A 20,472-nucleotide genomic window follows, 5' to 3' on the forward strand; every position below is an offset into this window, starting at 1 on the left:
CGAATGTATGGGTTATAAATCAGGCTTCAGGGAACACAGTCCACCCGGAGGCAAAATCATTTATTGGGGGTCACATCATGGATTCATTATTGTGCGCGGTATTGTGATATCATCTCACCGACGGGCAGTCAATTCGCGGTTGTGATATTTGAATTGATTTTCGGTACGGTGGCTGTGTCCACCGCTGACGGGATACAATCACTGGATTGGAGTATCAACAAAATGTATCGATGACGAATCGGGATCTCTACAATTTTATCGCCCTGGAGTTTGACAAAACGTGACCTATGCGAGGGGATGGAGCAGGGAGATTAAAGGCTCTGTAACTGTAACTTCGCGTCCCAATCCAGTTGTACACTACTGTTTCACCTGCACTCTTTGCTAGAAGCTTTCTCCTAGTAATAATTACTACCAATGCTTCGTCCATGCAGGTTCTCGGGGTGCGGTGCCCGATAATTGGCACGTCTAGGGTCCTCCGGTCTTCTTACACAGTTCAGCATGCTGAATCCTTCGGTCTATCTAGCAGCACGTCTTACATTTGACATGCTGTAAGGCATCCTAAGCTAATTTTCACATTGTCGGCAACTATGGCTGAGGGTTGGGAACGGTATCAGAAATTTATGGATGCCCTTGAGCTCCAAGGTCTCAACGCCATCGATGGGACTCAGAGAGCCGCCAACATTCTCTCTGGATTTCCCAATATGTCTGGCCCGCAGGTCACACAAATCACAGGCCCGTGACCCATTGGCCGAATGCAGGTGTAACGCGACTCACAAGGCGATCCCTTCAAACCGAAAAATTCACGTGCGACTTGCAAGGCTGATCAGTGACCACTGATGAGACGTCGAAAAGAGGGAGGCACCAAGTCCGGGAACCGAAACTAGTGCTAAACAGGGGGGATTGACCATGATCCAGTCCAGTCCTCCAAGTGCCTTTACTCGTACGAGCACTCCGTAGACGGGGCACCCAACGGGCAACGGGAACGGGGAAGTCAGCATGAGCGAGCCACCTTTATTCGTCCCACCAGGCGCAGCGGCGTAGCCAAGGTCTCCAAACGAATCGTCCAGATTTGGGTCCAAATTTGGTTGCTTTATTGGGGGCGGGGGTCATTCGTGTCTAAGCCTCAGCCGCAGCTTCACCTGCGACTGGACCGCTACCGCCACATCCTCATACCCTCGATCAAACTCGAGTCCGCTCAAACACGAGGCACAGATCCAGACTGTGATGAGAAGGGTCAAGACAGGTTTCCTGACCGTCCTCCGCCTACACGAGGTTTGTGGCTCGTTTATGTATCTTTGCCCTCTGCCCACCATGTGTACTTTCTACAACTCTCGGACTCTTGGGCACCACAGCTGACTCGGTCATCGTCCACACACGCCATTGCATGATCAAGACGGCATCAACTGGGCTGCTGCCTCGCTACGATCCTTCGAGCGTCCGGTCAAATTTGCTTGTTCTTTGCGGCCGTTCCTCAACTGTCGTTTCACCACGCTCCGTTCGTTTTGAATTATATTCACTGCTAGTAGTACCCCGCCCTGACCATATCCGATCTTCCTCCAGCGGTGCTCACTGAGCTCCCTCGTTTACTGCCACGATCGCTATAGAACCGAAGAGTCCCATTGTTTGTGTTTGCACAAGCCAGCCCATCATGGCCACCGGCTGGCTACGAAAGTGCCTGATTACAGGCTTCGCTCTATACCAAGCTTCCCATGGCCTGGCCATCGCCACTGCCCATCCTCCTGAACCATCACTGGCCCGTCGACAGACAGAGACGGGTACAAACACTGCCTGCGCAGTTGCTGCGAGCGCTGTTGCTTCGAACCTCGTCGCAAATCCTGACGGTATTCCGCGCATGGTATTGGGCTGCTTGTTCAACTGCTAACCATTATTGTAGCCCTTAAACCTTTGATTCCTGCCGAAATTGCGTACGAATGTCTACAGAGCGTGCCGAACTACCAAGAGCCTGCCCTGCGGCTCCTCCTCTCGTTGCGAACGTACATTGAGTTTCTGAGCACCAAAGAGATCCTCAAGAATCCTCCATCAGGTTACCTTTTTCCTCCAGTGGATATCGACTATGCCCTTGCCGCCATAGAAGAGAAGGTCCTGGCAGGAGAATATGAGAGCGAATATGACTTCCAGAACGAGCTGAAATCATTGACCGTGTCTGCCAGGGATGGGCATTTCTACTGGCTTGGTGATCTACTCGGAGCCTTTACCTTTGCCAGGTTTGCTGCCGACTTGGTAGCTGTCTCTTCTGACGGCATGGAGACGCCTGAGATCTATTTTGCTCGTAAGTGGGGACTATTATCTGAAGGGCGCCAGAATATTGACATGTGCCAGTCGATCTTTTTGGAGCGAACGCTACCACCGGGAGTCTCATTCCTGTCAAGGGATTCACACCATCCCCGATCGTGAAAATTGATGGTGTGGATGTGGTGTCGTTCCTGCTTGAACAATCGTTTACCAAATACGAACAAGATCCCGATGCGTTGTGGAACGAGCTGTTCTATCAGCTGGGTAAAACATCAGACACCACTTTCTCAGTTCCAGGATTTTACCCTGGACCACAGACTATCCTCACGTTTGCCAATGGAACAGCACGTACCATCAAAAACGTGGCTATTGTCAACATTGACCTAGAAGGCGTTACCAATGGCGAAGACGCTTATAAAGTCATGTGTCCAGGCGCGTTCGTCAATGACACTGCTGCTGCTACAACGACCACACAAAGCCTTCCTGCTACATCCACCGCGACCGAGGTCGAAACTGAAACAGCAGTGCCTACGTCAACTAGTTCTCCCAATATTCCCCCTTATCCCTGGCCTGTCATCAAACACAGCGCAGATTCTGTAGCAGGCTATTATCTGAATGGCACTGGCCTCACTGATGTCGCCGTTCTCAAGGTCGCTGGTTTTTCGCCTAGCAACGGTCAATACTTGGATTATGAGAAGGAATTTCAGGCTGTGGTGCAAAAATTCCTTGATGCCGCTGTCAAGAGCAAGAAGAAGAAACTAATCATCGACCTTCAAGGGAACGGAGGTAAGCTTGAATCTACATTTGAAGATTTTCATGATGATGCTGACCCAAAGACCTAGGTGGTTTGATTGATCTTGGAACCGATTTGTTCGCTCAACTATACCCATCCATTGCACCGAATTCAAAATCGAATATGCGTGCTCATCTAGGGTTAGAAATCTTGGGCAATGCCGCCAGTGATAAGTAAGTTCTAGCATCTCCTACACTGAAGAAGCGAGATGTTTTGTGGTGGACTTGCCTTACTTGCTGGACAAAGAGATCGATACTTCTGAACGCATGCTAGGGCAATCTTTGCTAACCTGTTGCAATCTGTAGCGTGACGGCCGCAGAGAAGACCCCAGATGAAACAGACGAAGACACTTCAGAACTCCTGTACACTCCTCTTGCATTCCAATCAATTGTTGACCCAAATATGAGAAACTATCCGACCTTCGAAGCCTTTTTCGGACCTTACCCGAAGAAAGGTGTTGACTATACCGGATATTTCCAGAATAATTATACAGACCCAAGCGCGTCTGACTTCCAAGGCACCGGCATTATCATAACAGGTACCAACGATCGGAAAGGGTTCAGACAGCCCTTTGCGCCTCAAGATACCATTGTCTTATACGATGGTGTCTGTGGAAGTACCTGCGCAGTCTTTTCCGAGTACCTAAAGAGCTATGCTGGTATCCAATTCATATCCGTGGGAGGAAGACCCCAGGCCGGACCTATGCAAGCCGTTGGTGCAGTGAAAGGCTCCCAACTCTTCCCATTCGCGGACATGATTTACGCCTACTGGATTCCACTCTGGCGCAGCACCAACGCATTCCGCAACTCCATCAATGGCACCATCTGGGAGTATTTCACCGGTGACCCAGTCTTCCGATCAAGCGCCGGCGGCGTCAATGGACGCAACCACTACCGCATCGGCGACAAGTCGGAAACCGCTCTGCACTTCGTGTACGAAGCGTCCGATTGCCGCATCTGGTGGACCAAGGAGATGCTCTACGACCCGACTTTCCTGTGGAACCGCGTCGCGACCATCGCTTTCATCGACCGCAAGGGAACCCAATTCAACTCCAAGTACTGCGTCAAGGACAGCACGGGCCACCCGACCAGCATCTCCGGCGGCTGGAAGAAAGGCACGCTGGGCCCCCAAGACCCACCGAAGAACGCTCCCGCTTCAGCCAAGGGCTGGCAGCTCGGAAGCAGCACGTTGAACCTGACCAACACCACCACCGGCGACGCCGACGGCAAGTCTGTTGACGTCGACGACGACGATGACGACTCAGCTGGCTTGAACTTGAACGATACCCTTACTACTGGCACTGGCACCGATATCGAAGGTAATGCCGTCGCCGACACGCCAGAGACAGAACTCAACTCCCTAATGGACGCGTGCCACAACTACAAGGGCGACGCCTGGCTTGTGGAGCTGGTCTGTGGCGCGTTGGATCACCTCCCTGGGAATAAGAAGCGGAGATAACCTGTGATTGTGATAGGGCAGCTACTGTAGCTACATAGTATCTAGCTTAGATTTTTTTTATCCTAGGGGGATGCGTTCATTGCGGATGGATGTCTTGATTATATTAGCCAGCGAGCATTTTTGGGCGGGGCTAGGCGTTACTTGGACAGCAAATGGTGGAGTAGATAGGATCGGATACTGTATGGGGCCGACCCGGGATTCTTTCTGGATTCAATCACATGTAGTGCGAGTGTACTGAGTGTGTAGTTTTGTTCTACATCTCACATATCTCTCACATTCACAACTTCTCCGATGCCTATTGTTTTCTATTGAGATTCCATGGGGAATCTCACGTCCATAGGACTACGTATGTATAAAATCCTCGAACATTCGTCCTTAACTACCCTTTCGCTGACCAATCCCCTGTCGCTTTTCTTTCCGGTAACGACTATTTAGTCCGCTCGCTCCCTCGTCCGCTCCCCTCATCTCCCTTCCACTCGCTTCTGCTCCCCCTTGTTGACAAAACAGGTATCTCAAACGGCGACTGCCCAACAGCGACAGTTCAACCTGACAGTGCCATTGACTAGCCGTTGTACGAGACAGACTCAGCTATTTTAGGAGTACTAATGCTGTCATAGTATTTTACGAGAGCTGTTTCCAAAGCTGATTTACATACGGAGATATGCATATCCATATAATAGCGCAGGAACAGAGACTTTCATATCGCGCCCACGACATTTGCCAGCCATTCAGTACTCAGAATTGCAATAAGAAATTCACCACGAACAAGGACCATGCTCAATTGGCAATGGTCTTTCACTAAAAATATGAGTTCCATAAGGATCGGTATAAGCACAACAGCTACCTCGACGCCATTTCCCTCCATTTACCTCCCAATAGCGGGCTCACTCCGAGGAGTCGTGACGTTAAACCTGCCAATCATCCCATGGTCAGGAGATGCGTGTACAGACGCCGCAGTGGCTAAATCTGGTGTTGGCTTGGCAAGCCTCTGGGACAGTGGTACTGAAGACCTATTGACGGAATTTCCCAGTAACCTGACAGGTTTCGCACCGATTAAGGATTCGCGCCAGTCGGGATTGGCACTTTACCCAATTACGTCTGGGATAGCCTACGGCGCCGTGGCCTGCGTCATCAGCATCGCTGTATATCTTGCTAAGAGAACAGGATTACAAGCGTATTCTATACAAAAGCGTTCGATACACGAGAAGAATTATAGTTAAGATATTGGTTTATCATATAATAATAAGCATTTCTTAGCTACATAATAACACTAAGCCTTATTGAGCAATTCAGTGAGTACTAATTAATTAAGCTCTTACTCGTAGCAGAGTGATCACGCGACCCACCTTTTATGAGAATACCAAAGATTACCTCGCTTAAAGGGGTTTGGAATAGAGCCAAGAAGCGCTAGGAGCAACCTTGCTAGGGACCTGGGGGCAGAAAGTGCTCTTGCTGCTTTGCTGACCCATAGTTACCCTCTTAAGCGCCTAATCCAATCGATTATGGAGCTGCAATATCCTGTACCGCTAGCAGAAATGCCAGCGATACCTCTGCCCTAACCATCATACCCATGCGTCGTTCAAGCTTGGCGCACTTTGGTGCTCTGTCCGTGAACCAGCCCTGATCTATCGGAACATGGTGGACGCGTTTCTAAGAGGATTTGCGAAAGGCTCGCGATACGGTCCGCAGCTCCATGAACTAAATCACAAGTGCAAGTCCAATGGTGCTCTATTCTTTCCCAAGGACTGGTATATTGGTACGAGTCTTGACGCTCGGATTGTCAGGGGGAAGCTTTTGCTTCACAGTGTCTACAAGCTATCCGTATCCTTGTCAACTCGACCCCCCTAGTGCTCTAACCTCACAAGTTGACACCAATGAACTTGTCCCGGATAGACTTGTGCCTCCAATCCATAAGTTCAGGAGCGTTCGGCTGCGCTCACACTCGAGATACACTCCCTGCGGTTATCCTAGATGCGTTGCAGCTCCGAGTAGGCTGCGCCGGTGATCAGACGAGAAGCCTGGATCTCTTGAACTGCGGTTACTGCGCCACCGACCTGCGGGTCCGAGTGGAACTAGAATGCGGCGGTACTTGCATTCAAATTGAAGTGAAAATATGGAAATCTTTAGGGAGTCGAGAGCCTGACAATAGAGATGAGACAGAGGATGCACGTTTCCACTACGAATGCAGGAGGTATGAGCCCTTCGTATTAATTCTCCCACTAATAGCAACCTAGAGAAACTGTCCAAAGAAGGAGTTAAAGGAGAGTACAGCATGGTGGGGTTCACAGATCAATTTCAAAGGCGTCAGAATTGGATCCAGTTGTGGAAATGGTACTATGACCCGCGCACAGCTCAATTGGGTAGATACTGTGTCCCTTGCCATGGGGCTGGGAGGTCAGCTCGAATTCAAGAACATGCATTGCCTTTACAATTTGCGATACAGTGAGGAGGGGCAACCAAGTAGAGAAATTGATGGAGTCTTGGTATGATTGCAGACTCCAGAGTCGCAGTACCTAAGAGTGGACGATACGAGAGGTTGGCAGTGGTACTTGAACTGACGACAGCGGTATGGTCGGGCGAGTTACACGAGAGCTTCATTATAGAAAAGCCAGCAGCAGACTACACTATTGATGACACGACAACACCGTGCTGAAAGCTGTACAGAGTCCCGACGTTCAGCCAAGTATATCCGTGTCTCTTACTCGTGTTCAACTCGCTTCCAAGACTGCTAAATGATTAAGAGATGCCCGTCTGCTGCCTGGCGTACACATTTAAATCCATGATTATCCGAAAGGCTGTGGTTCCCAACGACCGGACAAGAAGCGTTGTGCACGGCTTGACAGTGTGGTATACAACAAGACTCGTGGACCCTGGGCCGATCTCGTTTTGTCTTTGACGCTCCCTCTTGAATTCGGCTGCAGAACATGATTGGTTAGAAGAGGCATGAATAAGTGGAGTAGAGGGTGAGGCAGTGGAGGCCAATCGCCGGCTTGGACAGCGGTCAACCGACATCAGCCCTGATCCTTTCGATGGTGTACAAACGTACCGTCGAGCACGGTAATTCTCCTCAGCACACTTTTTCAGCCACTTCATTACTCTCTATTTAGTCTAGTTGGATTACATCATTTATCACTTTATATGGCTTTCGAGAGCCACGATAGACTATTCTATAATACGTTAATATATGGTACGCTAGCGGAAGGAGGTAGCTAATCTACTAACTAATCTTGAATGATACTACTTACGCTTGTGTCACGGGATGCCAAGGAGTACGTATATATAGTGGATTGCCAGAGATATCGACACTTCGTGTCGATACTCCACGTCTTTTTAGCTTAATCGCTAGGGGCTATGGCATCCGCTCTGACAGCTTGGTTCTAAAAGCATAGTCAATACTCTTCCCTAGTCCATCTTAGCGTCTCACCAATGTCTTCTGTATAAAGCGCAACAGTTCACTAATAGTTATAGCTACTCTGTATAGCACCCCTTTTCCGGCCTTGATCCAACGAGACCGATACTTGCTTTTGAAGTTCGAACAGACACTACCCCCACTGCCAAGCGACAGTTCATTCAGCTCATTAATTAACTAGTTAGTCGGGCTTGAACATTTAGACTGGAGTTATATGTGGATGATTAGCCTTCTGCCACACGTAATTGCCCCCATTTGCCTTGTTCCGATATCACGAACTGAGTTTGTGGGAGGATGCATAAACAGGATATTGTACCGCTTCTCCACTTCCCACCCGTCATAGGCTACCAGCTATGGTAGAGATCCAGGAATCAGCGTTGGCTAATCGTCTTCAAGGGAAGACACACCGAGGCTCGAAATCTTTACTCCAGATCTGCATAGAGCCGGAGGACAGATGCTCACTGCCTTAGTCGCCCGACCAGAAAGGTAGCATACGTTGTGGGTCAGGTCTTCGAGTAGATCTACGGCATTCTGGAAAGCTCGTGATACTTTTCTACTTTGTAAGACCTTATTGTCTTGGCGAATGTCCCGCTTGCATGATAAATGTGCGGGTTACGATGTGCCCACCACGGACGTCCAACCCATGGTTGATGGGCTCAGCCTTGTGGCTGCAAGAGTTCCCCCCATCCTCATTGCAATTGGCTGAGAGCGATGACGTTGTCGAGGTGAGACAAAAAGCTTGCATGACCAAATGAGTCAATCCTGGTCACTGAGTGTTCGCATGCATCGCCCTATATCCACCCCAGCATATAAAAATGGATGGGCTGTTCATCCTCACCTCAAATTCCCTATCCTTTCCCACTCTCCTTCTCAATACACCATCTTTGCGTCCCATCTGGCTGGGTGACCTAGCCTGCCCAATACCTTCTGCCACTCAATCTAACTTTCTCGTCTTCCTTACGAGCACTCATACGCTCCAACCCTCGCACGTCATCACATACCCCATTGTCTGTATTATAAAGCACCATCTACACAGCAACAAGCGTGGAAGTTTCCTGCGGCATCTTCATCTTCTCATTAAGAGTTCTCCATTTGAGTATGGCTAGAGTTGAGAGGGCCATGATCTCCGCGATCACAATGCTGATGTAAAAGCATACCACCGCATCCAGCAAGATCTGAGCGCTAGAGTAAGGAACGCCGGAGATGGTTATGATGAGTAGATCAGAGATCAAAGCCACGAACGCTATCGCTGCGTGAAACCAGTTACCCCTCCAAAGTGCTGGTACAAATGACGGGATGGGTGTTCCATTCTGGGTGACAAGAATGGTGGCTTCGGGCTTTGCTCCACCTTGGCTTCGACGTCGATCAGGAGTCACTACCCGGACTTGGCGCTCGAGATCTTTCCAGCGCCCGTCGAATAGGCTGGCGGTTAGAGCGAGCACCAGACGGCTTTCTGAGTGTTGGTTGAAGAAAGTTGTTGATTGGAGTATCGCCAGAAGTGAGAATATAGCTGATGAGGATCGGGATAAGAGCGAGAATTGCCACAAGGAAGACAACATCCTGGAGCATGTGGCTGGTCAAGGGTATTCGCGAACCGTTTGAAGATGCTTTTCTTGAAATTGTGGCTGCTAGGGAAGAGTTTCGTCGATGCCCGGGTAGTGGTGCCACCGCAGTCTCTGATATTTCTCCCCCCTTCACAACTCCGTAGCTCAATCCTTCCACCGAAGTCGGACATCGACCCAGTCTATACCGGAAGGAAACAATGAACTCCTTGACTGCGGAATGGCTTGAAGTTTACGGAATTCCCCGAAGAGTTGCTCGCAAGGGTTCGTCGTTGAGCAAGGAAGTAAGGGTCGCGATGGAAGATGGATTCGAAAATACGCCCGTGCGTCGGCTGCTCGACAAGATCATTATAGTAACAGTGAGCACAGCCACGACCCAAAGTATGTCCTGGAGAGCTCGTGAGAAGTTGATGTTAAGATACCACATCGGATTGCAGCGTATCCATATAGTTTCGGATGAGCACCAACCGATGGCTCTAACCGTTGTGGATTGCGTAGCCAACGGAGGAACCAAACTAACAAGCAGGGATACCGCGGTAGATAGCGCGGCGACTACACTCCCTGAAAATATTCTTTGAAGGCTTTGAATTAAGAGAGATGAGGAGAGATGCTCCAACTAGGCAAGTTCCCCGGCCGATATTCCTTGCTTCCCATATAGAACGGAGAAAGGCTCCATCATTTTTGTCGATGCGAAGACAGTCCCCTAAAGGAGTTTTAACGGAATCGCCGCGAGAACAGGAAGGTAAAAGGTATCGAAGTATTGCAGGCCGGTAAGGGTTAGTCCGAGCTGGACTTCTTCTGCTCTTTGCTGGTCTGGAGGGCTGGTTGGGGCGGGAAGGCTAGGGACCACCAGAGAAACGACCACCAATGGGTTGGTGGTCAAAGAATGAGAGGTCACTGTTGCCCCAAACTCTGATGATCGACCATTTGAGTCTGTGATAAGCTGGGTTCTGACAAGAGCGGAGAAATAAGATGTCGTGCTCGCAACTAAAATAAAGAGCCCACCAGTAGAATCGCGAATAGTCATGGTTGTCACAACCACAGAGTACAAGACAGTATTTGGGGCCGGGAGCTGGGGATGGATGTACTAGGGTGACGAATCTGGTTCCGACATCGCCATTTGAACTCGTGATGAGCATGGCAGACACGATCACTACGTTCGAGCCTTTTACCGAAGAACCCGGAAGTTGGATACCAGACGCCGCTAGTGGAATCAGAACCAAAGACGAGACGTCAGAAGGGCTGCCTTGGTGAGCGGGAGGGGATGACGATAGAGAAGTCTGTGTATCCAGTAATGTGGTGGGCTCATTAACCCGCACAGCATTGATCTCGACGATTGCCGGTGGATCTAAAGGCAACTTGTTCCTCTATCTTTGGGCGCAGCGGACTCGGTAGTCTATTGAAGCACATACTGTAATAGGACGGCGAGCAAAGACAGCGAAAGGCCACTCTCAATGAGTAACAAGTGGATTATGACTGTGTCATCTTCGATGTTGTCTCCCTAAAAGGAAGAGAGAGAGTAGTGAGGGTTAATTGAGGGGTGGCAAATGAGTGGGTGGCAGGTGCAGAGCGTCCTTTTGTACAGTCTGGGACAGGGCTGAAAATCCAGAGAACAAATTGAGCTCTACAAAACAAGGCCTTGAGAATCTCATGACGGGGAGATATATACTTTGTTATCAGGCGGGTACCAGCCATTAATGATGCACTTACAAGGACGCGAAACGTTTGTACTTTATTGATCTAGCCAGGGGACCTTCTGAACAAGCAAACTACAACCTCTCAGCGCTCTAGCTACGCTATGGGCTGGAGAAGAGGCATGGACGACGTGTACCTTATGTTGAGGTCAGCCACACCTCCTCACTCCGAGGCTGAAAGTCTTTCATTTCTTGATCTTCATCCGGAGTGTTGGACTTATAACCGTAGCAAGCTCTTTCAGGCCTCTCGAACAAGCGCAGAACTGTCGGATTAGGGGATGGTAGGATGGAGGTACACACCATCCCGGCTATCCTTGTGGTGAGATCGATCCAGTAGTATATATTTCCAAGGTCGCACCAGACGCCGCTGCCCGCTTTGCGATCGTCCGGCACGTCGACATGGTTTAGTAGCAATCCAGCTGACCAGCCGCTGGCCTTGGAGGGCAGGGTCGGCATGAGCGGACCTTCGAGCGAAAGAAGCGGAATGCTAGGTCGAAATTCACCAAGCAAAGACTTGTCAATTTCCGAAGAGAGTAAATGCGTAAAGGGTAGTCCTTGACTGTTTCCTTCGCAAGGATGGTTTCGCCTATCCCAGGACTTGTTCCTCCATTCAGGACAGTAGGAAGCAACGTCGCATAGTCATTAATTGTTGAGTAGATAAAAGCACTTACACCGAAAACCTGGGTGTTTCGGCGTTCTTCATATTCGCTTCGCTGATCAGGTGGTCGTTCACCTTGAAGTGAACGATGTCCTTTGTCCCTTCCGGCCTTGGAATTGCAGCTGTGTCTTTCATTCCTAAACGTATCAGGATATGGGAGTTGATATAGTCCGGGAGTTGCATCTTTGATGCTGCTTCAATCACAAAGCTCAACCAGTCTGTACTAATCCCGTAAATGTACTTCGTGCCTGGGTCGGCTACCAAAGGGCGTTCGAAGTCGGCCCAATCACCAACAGTATAGAATTGCGTCGGCAGTCGACCTGTGGACGTCCGCCGCGCCAGTGTTAGTTGGTCGAGAAAGTCGTAGGAAAACCCTGCTGTATGGGTCGACCCATAAGCTGAAGAATGGTTGGTTTCGAGTTGGGCGGTCGAAATGATGGTGCCGATCCCTCCTTTTGCTGATTGCACTCGAGGACTTGGACTTTCGATATCGCGGAGACATATTGCTCTACATAATCTGAGAGTGTCAGCTTGCCTTGCTCAATCAGCTGCAGCGCCGCGATCGTGGTCCAAAGTGTTGTGCATGAAAACATCGGTAGGACGGTATCCACATCAAACGTAGGTGCAGTCGGATTCTCTATTTGAGTCGATCCAAAAGCCTCTCGGAAAAGAAAAATGCCTTTTTTATCTACTAAAAAGGCTCCGATTCCAGGCAACTGTCTATTTTTGACGGACGCCTTAAAGAATGGCCTCAATTTTGCTTCCATGACTGCGCAATAAGGAGCTTAAAGGAGCTCCCAGCAAGGCGGCTGCGATGGAAGTTGAGTTGATGTGAAGACAAGCTGATCAGCGGAATCCTCAGAGGTAAGTGACCTTATCAAGGAATGAGGGAGATTCAAGCAGTAATGATGGCCAGATATCTACAGCATCCAACCCGAGCAAAGGGACCAAGCTTCACAGGCCACTTCTGCCTCAAATTCGTCGAGCGTTTGTTCCTGGGTAGTTCGTACCTATGCCACTTAACCCCGGCCAGAATGAGTCTGGAGTGTGTGAGGTTCTCCGGGGTTGTAACGAAATTCCCAGCCTTTCCCCTTTTTTCCCCGGATGGAGGAACCCGAGCCGCCTCTTCATGTGAATAGAAATTCATCTATCGTTCTTGCAATAGCGATTTCGGCATGCGTGCGGGACTTGGAAAGGGAAAGGCAAGGCAGTCAATCTGAACTATGACTGTGATTCTGCTAGACTGTTCTGAGATGTCGAAGCTTCTCATATCCATATTCCCTCCAGCACTTGCATCACAGCTCTGAGGCCGGAAAGCCAAGGAGCATTTTCACCGTGATCTTGACAGGAAGCTGGTCACTGGCAGTTTGCGCATATTTCTGGATTGCCTCGCGCTTAGTGAAGATAACCTGGGGCACGCGAATCCCTGAACGGCCACCTGAAAGACCTATTTCAGGACTCTACTAGAAGTTCCGCCATTTCACAGCTAACTCAAGTTTCACGAATGGAGTCAGAAATACGGACGTCTGTTTCGGCTGAGCATCGCAGGCCGGACCCGCATAATTGTGTCCACGGAGGACATTGCCAACGAACGGTTGCGAGAGCGCGCTTCTATCTACAGTGACCGCGAACAATTACCGATGGCCGCACTACTAATCTGCCGAACCTCGAGACCCCTTTCCTTAACTTAGGGTCATACTTGGCGACAGGTGCGAAAATTCATGCACGATTTAATCAACGTCAGTTTGCTCGTACATACGAGACGTTGCAACTTGCAAGAGCAAGAAATCCTTTGGGTGGTGCATTATTTAGCCCGAAACCGCAACTCTCTATCGCATGCTGCCTAGAGAGATAAATAGTATGTATACATTCGGTGTTATAACCTCTTTTGAAGGTTCTCTATTTTGTTGACTTCCGCCAGCTGAAAGGGCTGTATAGGGCTTGAGTAGCTATTGTTTCTATGGCACACACCATTAGCCTTTGGCGAATGTTGTGTAATGGCTGTATAGTAAAGTTGATAGCGAAGGTAAGGGCGATTTCTATTTTCTCAGCGTTGTTGTAGCGGCCAGCAGAGCTGGAGTAGACAATATTAGCGGGCTATTAGAGTATACTCGCGGTTATCACTCTAAGGATGTGCCGCAGGTTAGGCTAGGAGTAAGATTTGGGGTCTGAATAGTATAAATAACGATTTATACGGCTTAATCGCCTGCTATAAGAATGATAGCTATGGAGTAACATCCTCTAGTATAGAATTATTCTCTCTACTATTATACTAAGTTTACTAAGGAGCAGAGTGGGTACGGAGTATTAAATACCGTAAGTGGCAAGTGCGCTTGGCACTATATGACACGTATGAGGAGGTGTAGAGGGAGTAAGGGGAGTAGTACGAGTAGTGACAGTACGAGTCATCGAGATATGCAGAAAGAAGGTGAGCGAGGCGCGCCAGACGCGTTGAGTGTATCAAAACGAGGAATTCCAGTATTGATAGAGGCTAATACTATTAGGTAGTAAAATGGTGCTAACGAAAACTGCCCCCGTCGACTGTTTACTAGATAATGCAGTGTTCGGAGTAGAGTGGACTCCTCTCAATCAGGGTTATACTTGATGGCCACACCATTCGAAAAGGCGCAACCTGTTTGGCGGCGCCTCCCAAGAATCAGGACTTGGGAAAGACTATGGTTGCCTTAGGAATTGAATTTTCTATGGCTGCCACCATCCTCTAGCATGGGAGAGATGGCAAATATGTCATAGCTGGCTTGTCACTGTAGTTTAACCATACACACTGTGGCAATGATTTGTGAAAGTGGTAGGTCTCCCTCTTCGAAGGCTTGTGCCTGCTCAAACCCCTTTAACCAGGTTTCTATTCCGCAGTCCAGCAGCAAAGCTACAGGAGCGAAGAAGGCAGGCAAGAAATCAACCTGAAATCCCAATACTGTAGGCATTCTGACGCACGCAATTTGACCTTTCGATCCCGTGCACTACTCGGAGGAGTGGTCTCATCCAGTAATCATTCTCAAGAACCTCGTGGTTGAGGTTGATGGGATTGGTCGAATTAAACTCCTGATTATTCCATGAAGTTCGCATAACACGGGCTGGGGCGTAGTATGCGACATTGAGTGAAAGTTCTTATAGTGGAAAGTGGAGTGGCTCTAATCCTGCGATTGCTGTGTTTGGAAGTTCTGAAGGCCTAGACTCGGATTGCCATATGTCAAGTCTTCTAGACTCTTCGAGGAGCAGGCGTATATAATCTTCTTCATGATGAGACGAGTCCAAGCGAATATCAGCCTTGCTGGACAACAGAGTCGGATGGTTCCACCACCGAAGAAACGACTTGGAGCTAAGTCGGTAAGACTCACACAACGTTGAAAGGAAGTTTGTAGGTCCAGCGCTTTGATGCTTTCAGGCTCTGGCTGGGTAGTGAGATTCGCAAGGCACTCTGACTTTCCAGGAAACGAAGTATACTGAACTGGATTCTAATCCACCTGTCGTAATATTTCAACTGCTCCCATGTCACCATTAGCTCATTTCCACCAAGGCTGGTTCGAATCTATTCCACCTCGGCTGCGAATAAACTCGACATGCCGTTCATATGGCAGCTATTCCCACGTAGATTGCACGTAGCAGACTCCATATAGCAAAAGAGAAGCATGGCTGCGAGTGTACAGAGGAGATTATACTGGCATTTCTCTTTGCTAAGTCGAGCTAGCCTTCGAATCGCTGAATTGTAGTATATTTGGCTTTGCATGTGGTGAGTTAAGTGGGGTTGGTAAGCCAGGTTCTGGTCACGCGAGGTGTCCGGTCCCTGGAACTCTGGATAGGCCAACTTAGATTACAAACCGAGAGGGACAAGATGGCGTCAACAAGGACTAGCCACAACTAGCTGAGTGCTAAGAGACAATATTTTGCATACAAACAAGATCTCTCGTAGTGCAGTCGTGAAGCTGAGAGAGAGAAGTCGAGCGGCATAGAGGAAGTCGATCCAGTTCCGATGTCGTTTATGTAATTGCCAAGTGGTTGGACGTAATGTAAATAGGAAGGCGACGAGGCGTTATATCCATCGATGTCGAAGAGCTTAGGAACCATTCTTGCTCCACATTCTCCACGGATCCGGCGGATGAAAAGATGATGTTGGTAGTCCCTCCTTGATCTCTTGAATCTTCGGTAGGTACCAGATGAGCAGGCGGTGCATAGTCTCGGATTCGGGGCGGCCCCTCCCCGCTTGGAACTTGTTTGTTGGTGGAAAGAGTGATGGTCCGAAACTGAGAAGGCTTTTGATAGTCACAGTCCCTGCCCAAGCGAGCTCATGTACTGCAAGAAGGCTTTCCCTCATCGCACTGCCTCGACTAGATAAACTGCGCTCGGTTGTTGGTTGTCCAGTTAGTGACAAGCCTTGTATCTTTGCTGCCGACAATTCTTATAGCCATTTCGTGATCGCGGAATGGTTTTTTTTCCGTCGGTCTCATGCTGGCTTACACATTTAGCTTACTAACCGATGTACCGTGTTGCTTGCTTGAAGTAGGAGGAATTCGGCATGGCTACATGAGGCTGGCAGCTATGTAGAAAAAATGGTGGGAAACCGTGTGATCTTATCGTAATCCGTAAAACCTGCTCCTTTAAGACGCCAAGGCTTTAAAATGGCTTAGCATTACTAAGTAGTCCTTTGGAATGCAGGTGGTTGTGGATGCCAAGACCCGATGACACATTAGAGTTCAAGTCTCGCAGCTTGCCTTGACCACCGCTCCCTCAAAGTGACTGACCGACCATTGCTATCTGCATTATTGTAGCGGTTGCAGGTGCTCTTTTCTGTTTGATTCTGAGACTTCTACCTGGCTACGACATGTAAACAGGTTACCAACAACACATTTCACATTGTTGGCCTCGCTTCTGATCGCTTACTGCTATTGTTGGTCACTAGGGCTGTCCGTGCTACTTTTGGTTTTAGATTGTGTTTAGATACGCCTATCAACTCTAGGATTTGAGGGCAGTCTACCATGGATAGCCGCAGTACTGCACTACCTCATGCCCAACACAGTCTCACAGGGGACTCGGATGAGGAAGCGGACGTTTATGTGTATAAATCGCGGGCTACGGGCCTGCAGGATGAGCCACGACAGCAGCAGCGTGCCCTCCGCAAGGCTTCCGTGAAAGACCTTGAGGAGGACGATGATGAGCAAACAAATACCCCGGGGACTGGTGATACCAACTCATCCGAAGAACTCGAGCCGGACGATCAAGTCCCGCACCCATTCTATCACTACGCTGCTGAAAAGCGAGACTCTTACGCTGATGCAAAGCTCATTTATCAACGCCATCGAATGGATACCAAAACTGAGAAAGATTTCGAAGGCTCCCAATCACTGTCTAAGTCATTCACTATGCCTGTCTCGTTAGATGGGGATCTGACGCTGAATCGTACCCCTAGCGTGGCATCCAGGCAATCCCGCCTGAGCCAAAGGGCGGGGGGTCCAAGTGGTGGCTTAAAATTGAGCCATTCTCGAGAGAATTTTCCCAATTTTCAGAGCAAAGGAGGGAGCCAGCATGCAAGTGATGCGGCATTACTTGCTGATGCCGCAGCTCGCAGCCACAAACATCATCCCGGCCTTCCGCATGAGTTCAAAGACCCATTGATGGCCCATGAAGGAGTCCATGGAGCAGGGGCAGGCATGGGTCTCGGAAATGGCCCTGGTGGACTTGCGGCGAATGAAGACAGTATAGTCAGTGAAGTTCAGTCCATCTGTGACAAGATCAAGACATTGCTGGACCTGAGACAGAAGTATCTTAAGACCTCACTCCAGTGCAGGGGAGATAATCCCAAGGATGACGAAGACTGGGAGATATATCCACCTCCACCAAATCCTGTTTGGAACGAACACAAAGCCCGGGAACCCACGGTGGACCTCATACCTCCTAACAGTACCTCAAGCAGTCTCTACATGGCCGACGCTAAAGGAAACGCAGCCAGCAATACCAATGAATTGAGCAAATGGTCAGCAAGTGCGAGTCAAGCTGGATCGGAGAGGGGAGCTCCATCATCGCCCACGTTTAAAAAGGCTCGAAAGGCAGGGCACGCAATTGGTGAAGATTTCGACCTGAGTGAATGTTTTATTCCTGGCAAAGCTCGTCGGAATTTGAAATTTGCCATGGATGAGGGAAGTGTCTACCAGGTTTATGACGAAAGTGACAAGCCGATTGTCGAAGTACCGTCGCTGAGAGACTACTACATGGCTCTAGACATCATCCTCGAGATTGCGTCCGATGGGCCTGCTAAGAGCTTTGCATATCGACGTCTTCAATACCTGGAAGGTCGGTACAACCTTTACTCTTTGCTGAATGAGTATGAGGAAGTCGCAGATACCAAGAAAGTTCCACATCGCGACTTTTATAATGTGAGAAAGGTCGACACTCACGTGCATCATTCTGCTTGTATGAACCAGAAGCATCTTTTGAGATTCATCAAAAGCAAGATGAAGAAATGTCCCGATGAAGTCGTACTTGACAGGGATGGAAAAAAACTAACTCTGAAAGAGGTTTTTGAGAGCATCGAACTCACAGCTTATGACCTCAGTATTGATACGTTGGATATGCACGCTCATACGGATTCTTTCCATCGGTTCGACAAGTTCAATCTCAAGTACAACCCTGTAGGGCAATCCAGACTGAGAGACATTTTTCTAAAGACCGACAACTTCATCAAAGGTCGGTACCTGGCGGAGATCACTCGGGAAGTCATCTCGGATCTCGAGTCGAGCAAGTATCAAATGGTGAGCTTTCTCTTCTGACGTTGCTGATCACAGCTGATTGGATCTAGGTCGAGTGGCGGATCAGCATATACGGACGTAACCTTGAGGAATGGGACAAGCTTGCAGCCTGGGTGGTGGACAATCGTCTCTTCTCACACAATGTCCGTTGGCTCATTCAGATTCCAAGACTATACGCCTTGTATAAGTCGATGAAAACCATGGAGAATTTTGAACAATGCCTTTCCAACATTTTCCAACCACTGTTTGAAGTCACGCAAGACCCATCGACTCATCCCAAACTCCACATCTTTCTCCAGCGGGTGATTGGGTTTGATAGTGTGGACGATGAGAGCAAGGTGGAAAGGCGGCTGTATCGCAAGTTCCCAGCACCGAAGGAATGGAACACGAAGCAAAACCCACCATATGGCTACTGGATCTACTACCTCTTTGCGAACATGACTTCCTTGAATGCATGGCGCAAACAGCGAGGATTCAATACATTCCTTCTGCGGCCCCATTGTGGAGAGGCGGGTGACACGGACCATTTGGCTGCAGCACTTCTGTGTTGTCACAGCATTAGTCACGGAATCATGCTTCGAAAAGTGCCTTTGCTCCAATATATATTTTATCTGGAGCAGATCGGGGTTGCCATGTCTCCACTCAGCAACAACGCTCTTTTCTTGACGTATGATCGAAATCCGTTCATCAGTTACTTCAAGAAGGGGTTGAATGTTTCACTCTCGACAGATGATCCTTTGCAGTTTGCCTTTACCAAGGAGCCATTGATTGAAGAATATTCGGTGGCAGCACAGATCTATAAGCTGAGTGCGGTCGACATGTGTGAGTTGGCAAAACACTCAGTGGATCAGTGCGGCTTTGAGCTTTCCTTGAAGCAGCGCTGGCTTGGGAAGTACTGCTACCTTCCGGGTGTGCTTGGGAACGACGTGGCGAAATGTAACGTGCCGGACGTACGAGAAGCTTTTCGACATGAAACGTTGAAGGCTGAGCACTCGTTCATTGCCAGGTATACAAATGACTACAGTCATTTCGACAGATGCACTCCCAACTTGCCCGACCCCGCTGATACGCTTACACCGATTGAGGAGGTGTACAAAGGATTGGAATCTCCTCGACAATACTATGCATCAGTTGCTGATTCGATTCAACCGGCTCAGTCAGCCAGACAGCAGCCTTCCAAGACAGGACAATTGGCAGACCCTACGCCGGTTAATCGATCACCCACCAGGTCGCGAACGACATCGAGCGCGTTTTACACTCCAGGAGCTCACACAGACGCGCACATCTCTGGACAGGAGCCACGCGCGTTCCCCGGACTGCATCATCAGCGGGAGAGGAGACGCAGCCTTAGGGTCAGCTCTAGTCACTCGGACATGGGAGGGTCGGATGCAAATGCAATGAGCACAAGCTTGCACATGGAACCAGGGTTGGCGAAGATCATGGTGAGGCAGGATTCACAGCTGGCCCAGGTGGAGGACTCGGACTGATTGATGATTTGACTTTTCGATGTTTGGTTCCTGACTTGACCGCTTCGTGTTATTTCTATCAACGATCGCGAGATACGGAGTACGGGAAGTTGCATGATGGCTACAGCACGAGTCGTCAGAGGGAAGATACCGCGCGGGAGGAAGCATGGAAGAAGGGACAGCTGCATGAGGAAACCTTGATATCGGGAGAATTCGGGTGGGTGATGATTGGACATGGTAAATACTTGCCGGGTGCCATGTCAGACCGCAAGAGTGATGGAGATGAGCCAAGTCCGGATAGATGGTAGGTGCTGCAATGAAAGCTTGCCTGCGTGATGATCTTGTTTGTCTCGTCTCAGCCATTTCGTCTAGAGGAATGTGTGGTCGGATTCTGTACGCGCCCTCGAAGACTACTGTACGG

The 20,472-nt window shown here is 49.3% G+C and overlaps 5 protein-coding genes across 5 annotated transcripts; 3 read left to right on the forward strand and 2 right to left on the reverse strand.

Moving 5' to 3' along the window:
* Positions 1-1,648: 1,648 nt before the first annotated feature.
* On the forward strand, positions 1,649-4,504 carry A1O9_04984 (uncharacterized protein; the record flags this gene model as incomplete). The annotated part of the gene is made up of 5 exons (XM_013407270.1): positions 1,649-1,841; positions 1,895-2,290; positions 2,341-3,039; positions 3,096-3,219; positions 3,352-4,504. 5 exons carry the CDS (start codon positions 1,649-1,651, stop codon positions 4,502-4,504), a joined length of 2,565 nt encoding a protein of 854 aa, XP_013262724.1.
* Positions 4,505-6,037: 1,533 nt separating this feature from the next.
* Positions 6,038-6,938, forward strand: A1O9_04985 (uncharacterized protein). The gene has a single exon (XM_013407271.1). It carries the CDS (start codon positions 6,379-6,381, stop codon positions 6,736-6,738), a length of 360 nt encoding a protein of 119 aa, XP_013262725.1. The 5' UTR covers positions 6,038-6,378; the 3' UTR covers positions 6,739-6,938.
* Positions 6,939-8,941: 2,003 nt separating this feature from the next.
* On the reverse strand, positions 8,942-9,472 carry A1O9_04986 (uncharacterized protein; the record flags this gene model as incomplete). Its single annotated transcript, XM_013407272.1, has 1 exon — positions 8,942-9,472. The coding sequence occupies one exon, from the start codon at positions 9,470-9,472 to the stop codon at positions 8,942-8,944; it is 531 nt and encodes a 176-aa protein (XP_013262726.1).
* A 1,913-nt stretch (positions 9,473-11,385) lies between these two features.
* A1O9_04987 (beta-lactamase) lies at positions 11,386-12,612 on the reverse strand. The gene has a single exon (XM_013407273.1). The coding sequence runs from the start codon at positions 12,592-12,594 to the stop codon at positions 12,172-12,174; it is 423 nt and encodes a 140-aa protein (XP_013262727.1). The 5' UTR covers positions 12,595-12,612; the 3' UTR covers positions 11,386-12,171.
* A 4,206-nt stretch (positions 12,613-16,818) lies between these two features.
* On the forward strand, positions 16,819-20,072 carry A1O9_04988 (AMP deaminase; the record flags this gene model as incomplete). Its single annotated transcript, XM_013407274.1, has 2 exons — positions 16,819-18,588; positions 18,636-20,072. 2 exons carry the CDS (start codon positions 16,819-16,821, stop codon positions 20,070-20,072), a joined length of 3,207 nt encoding a protein of 1,068 aa, XP_013262728.1.
* Between the last annotated feature and the right edge of the window lie 400 nt (positions 20,073-20,472).

Source organism: Exophiala aquamarina, assembly GCF_000709125.1.
Source record: "Exophiala aquamarina CBS 119918 chromosome Unknown aczIA-supercont1.3, whole genome shotgun sequence".
NCBI classification, from domain to species: Eukaryota; Fungi; Ascomycota; class Eurotiomycetes; order Chaetothyriales; family Herpotrichiellaceae; genus Exophiala; species Exophiala aquamarina.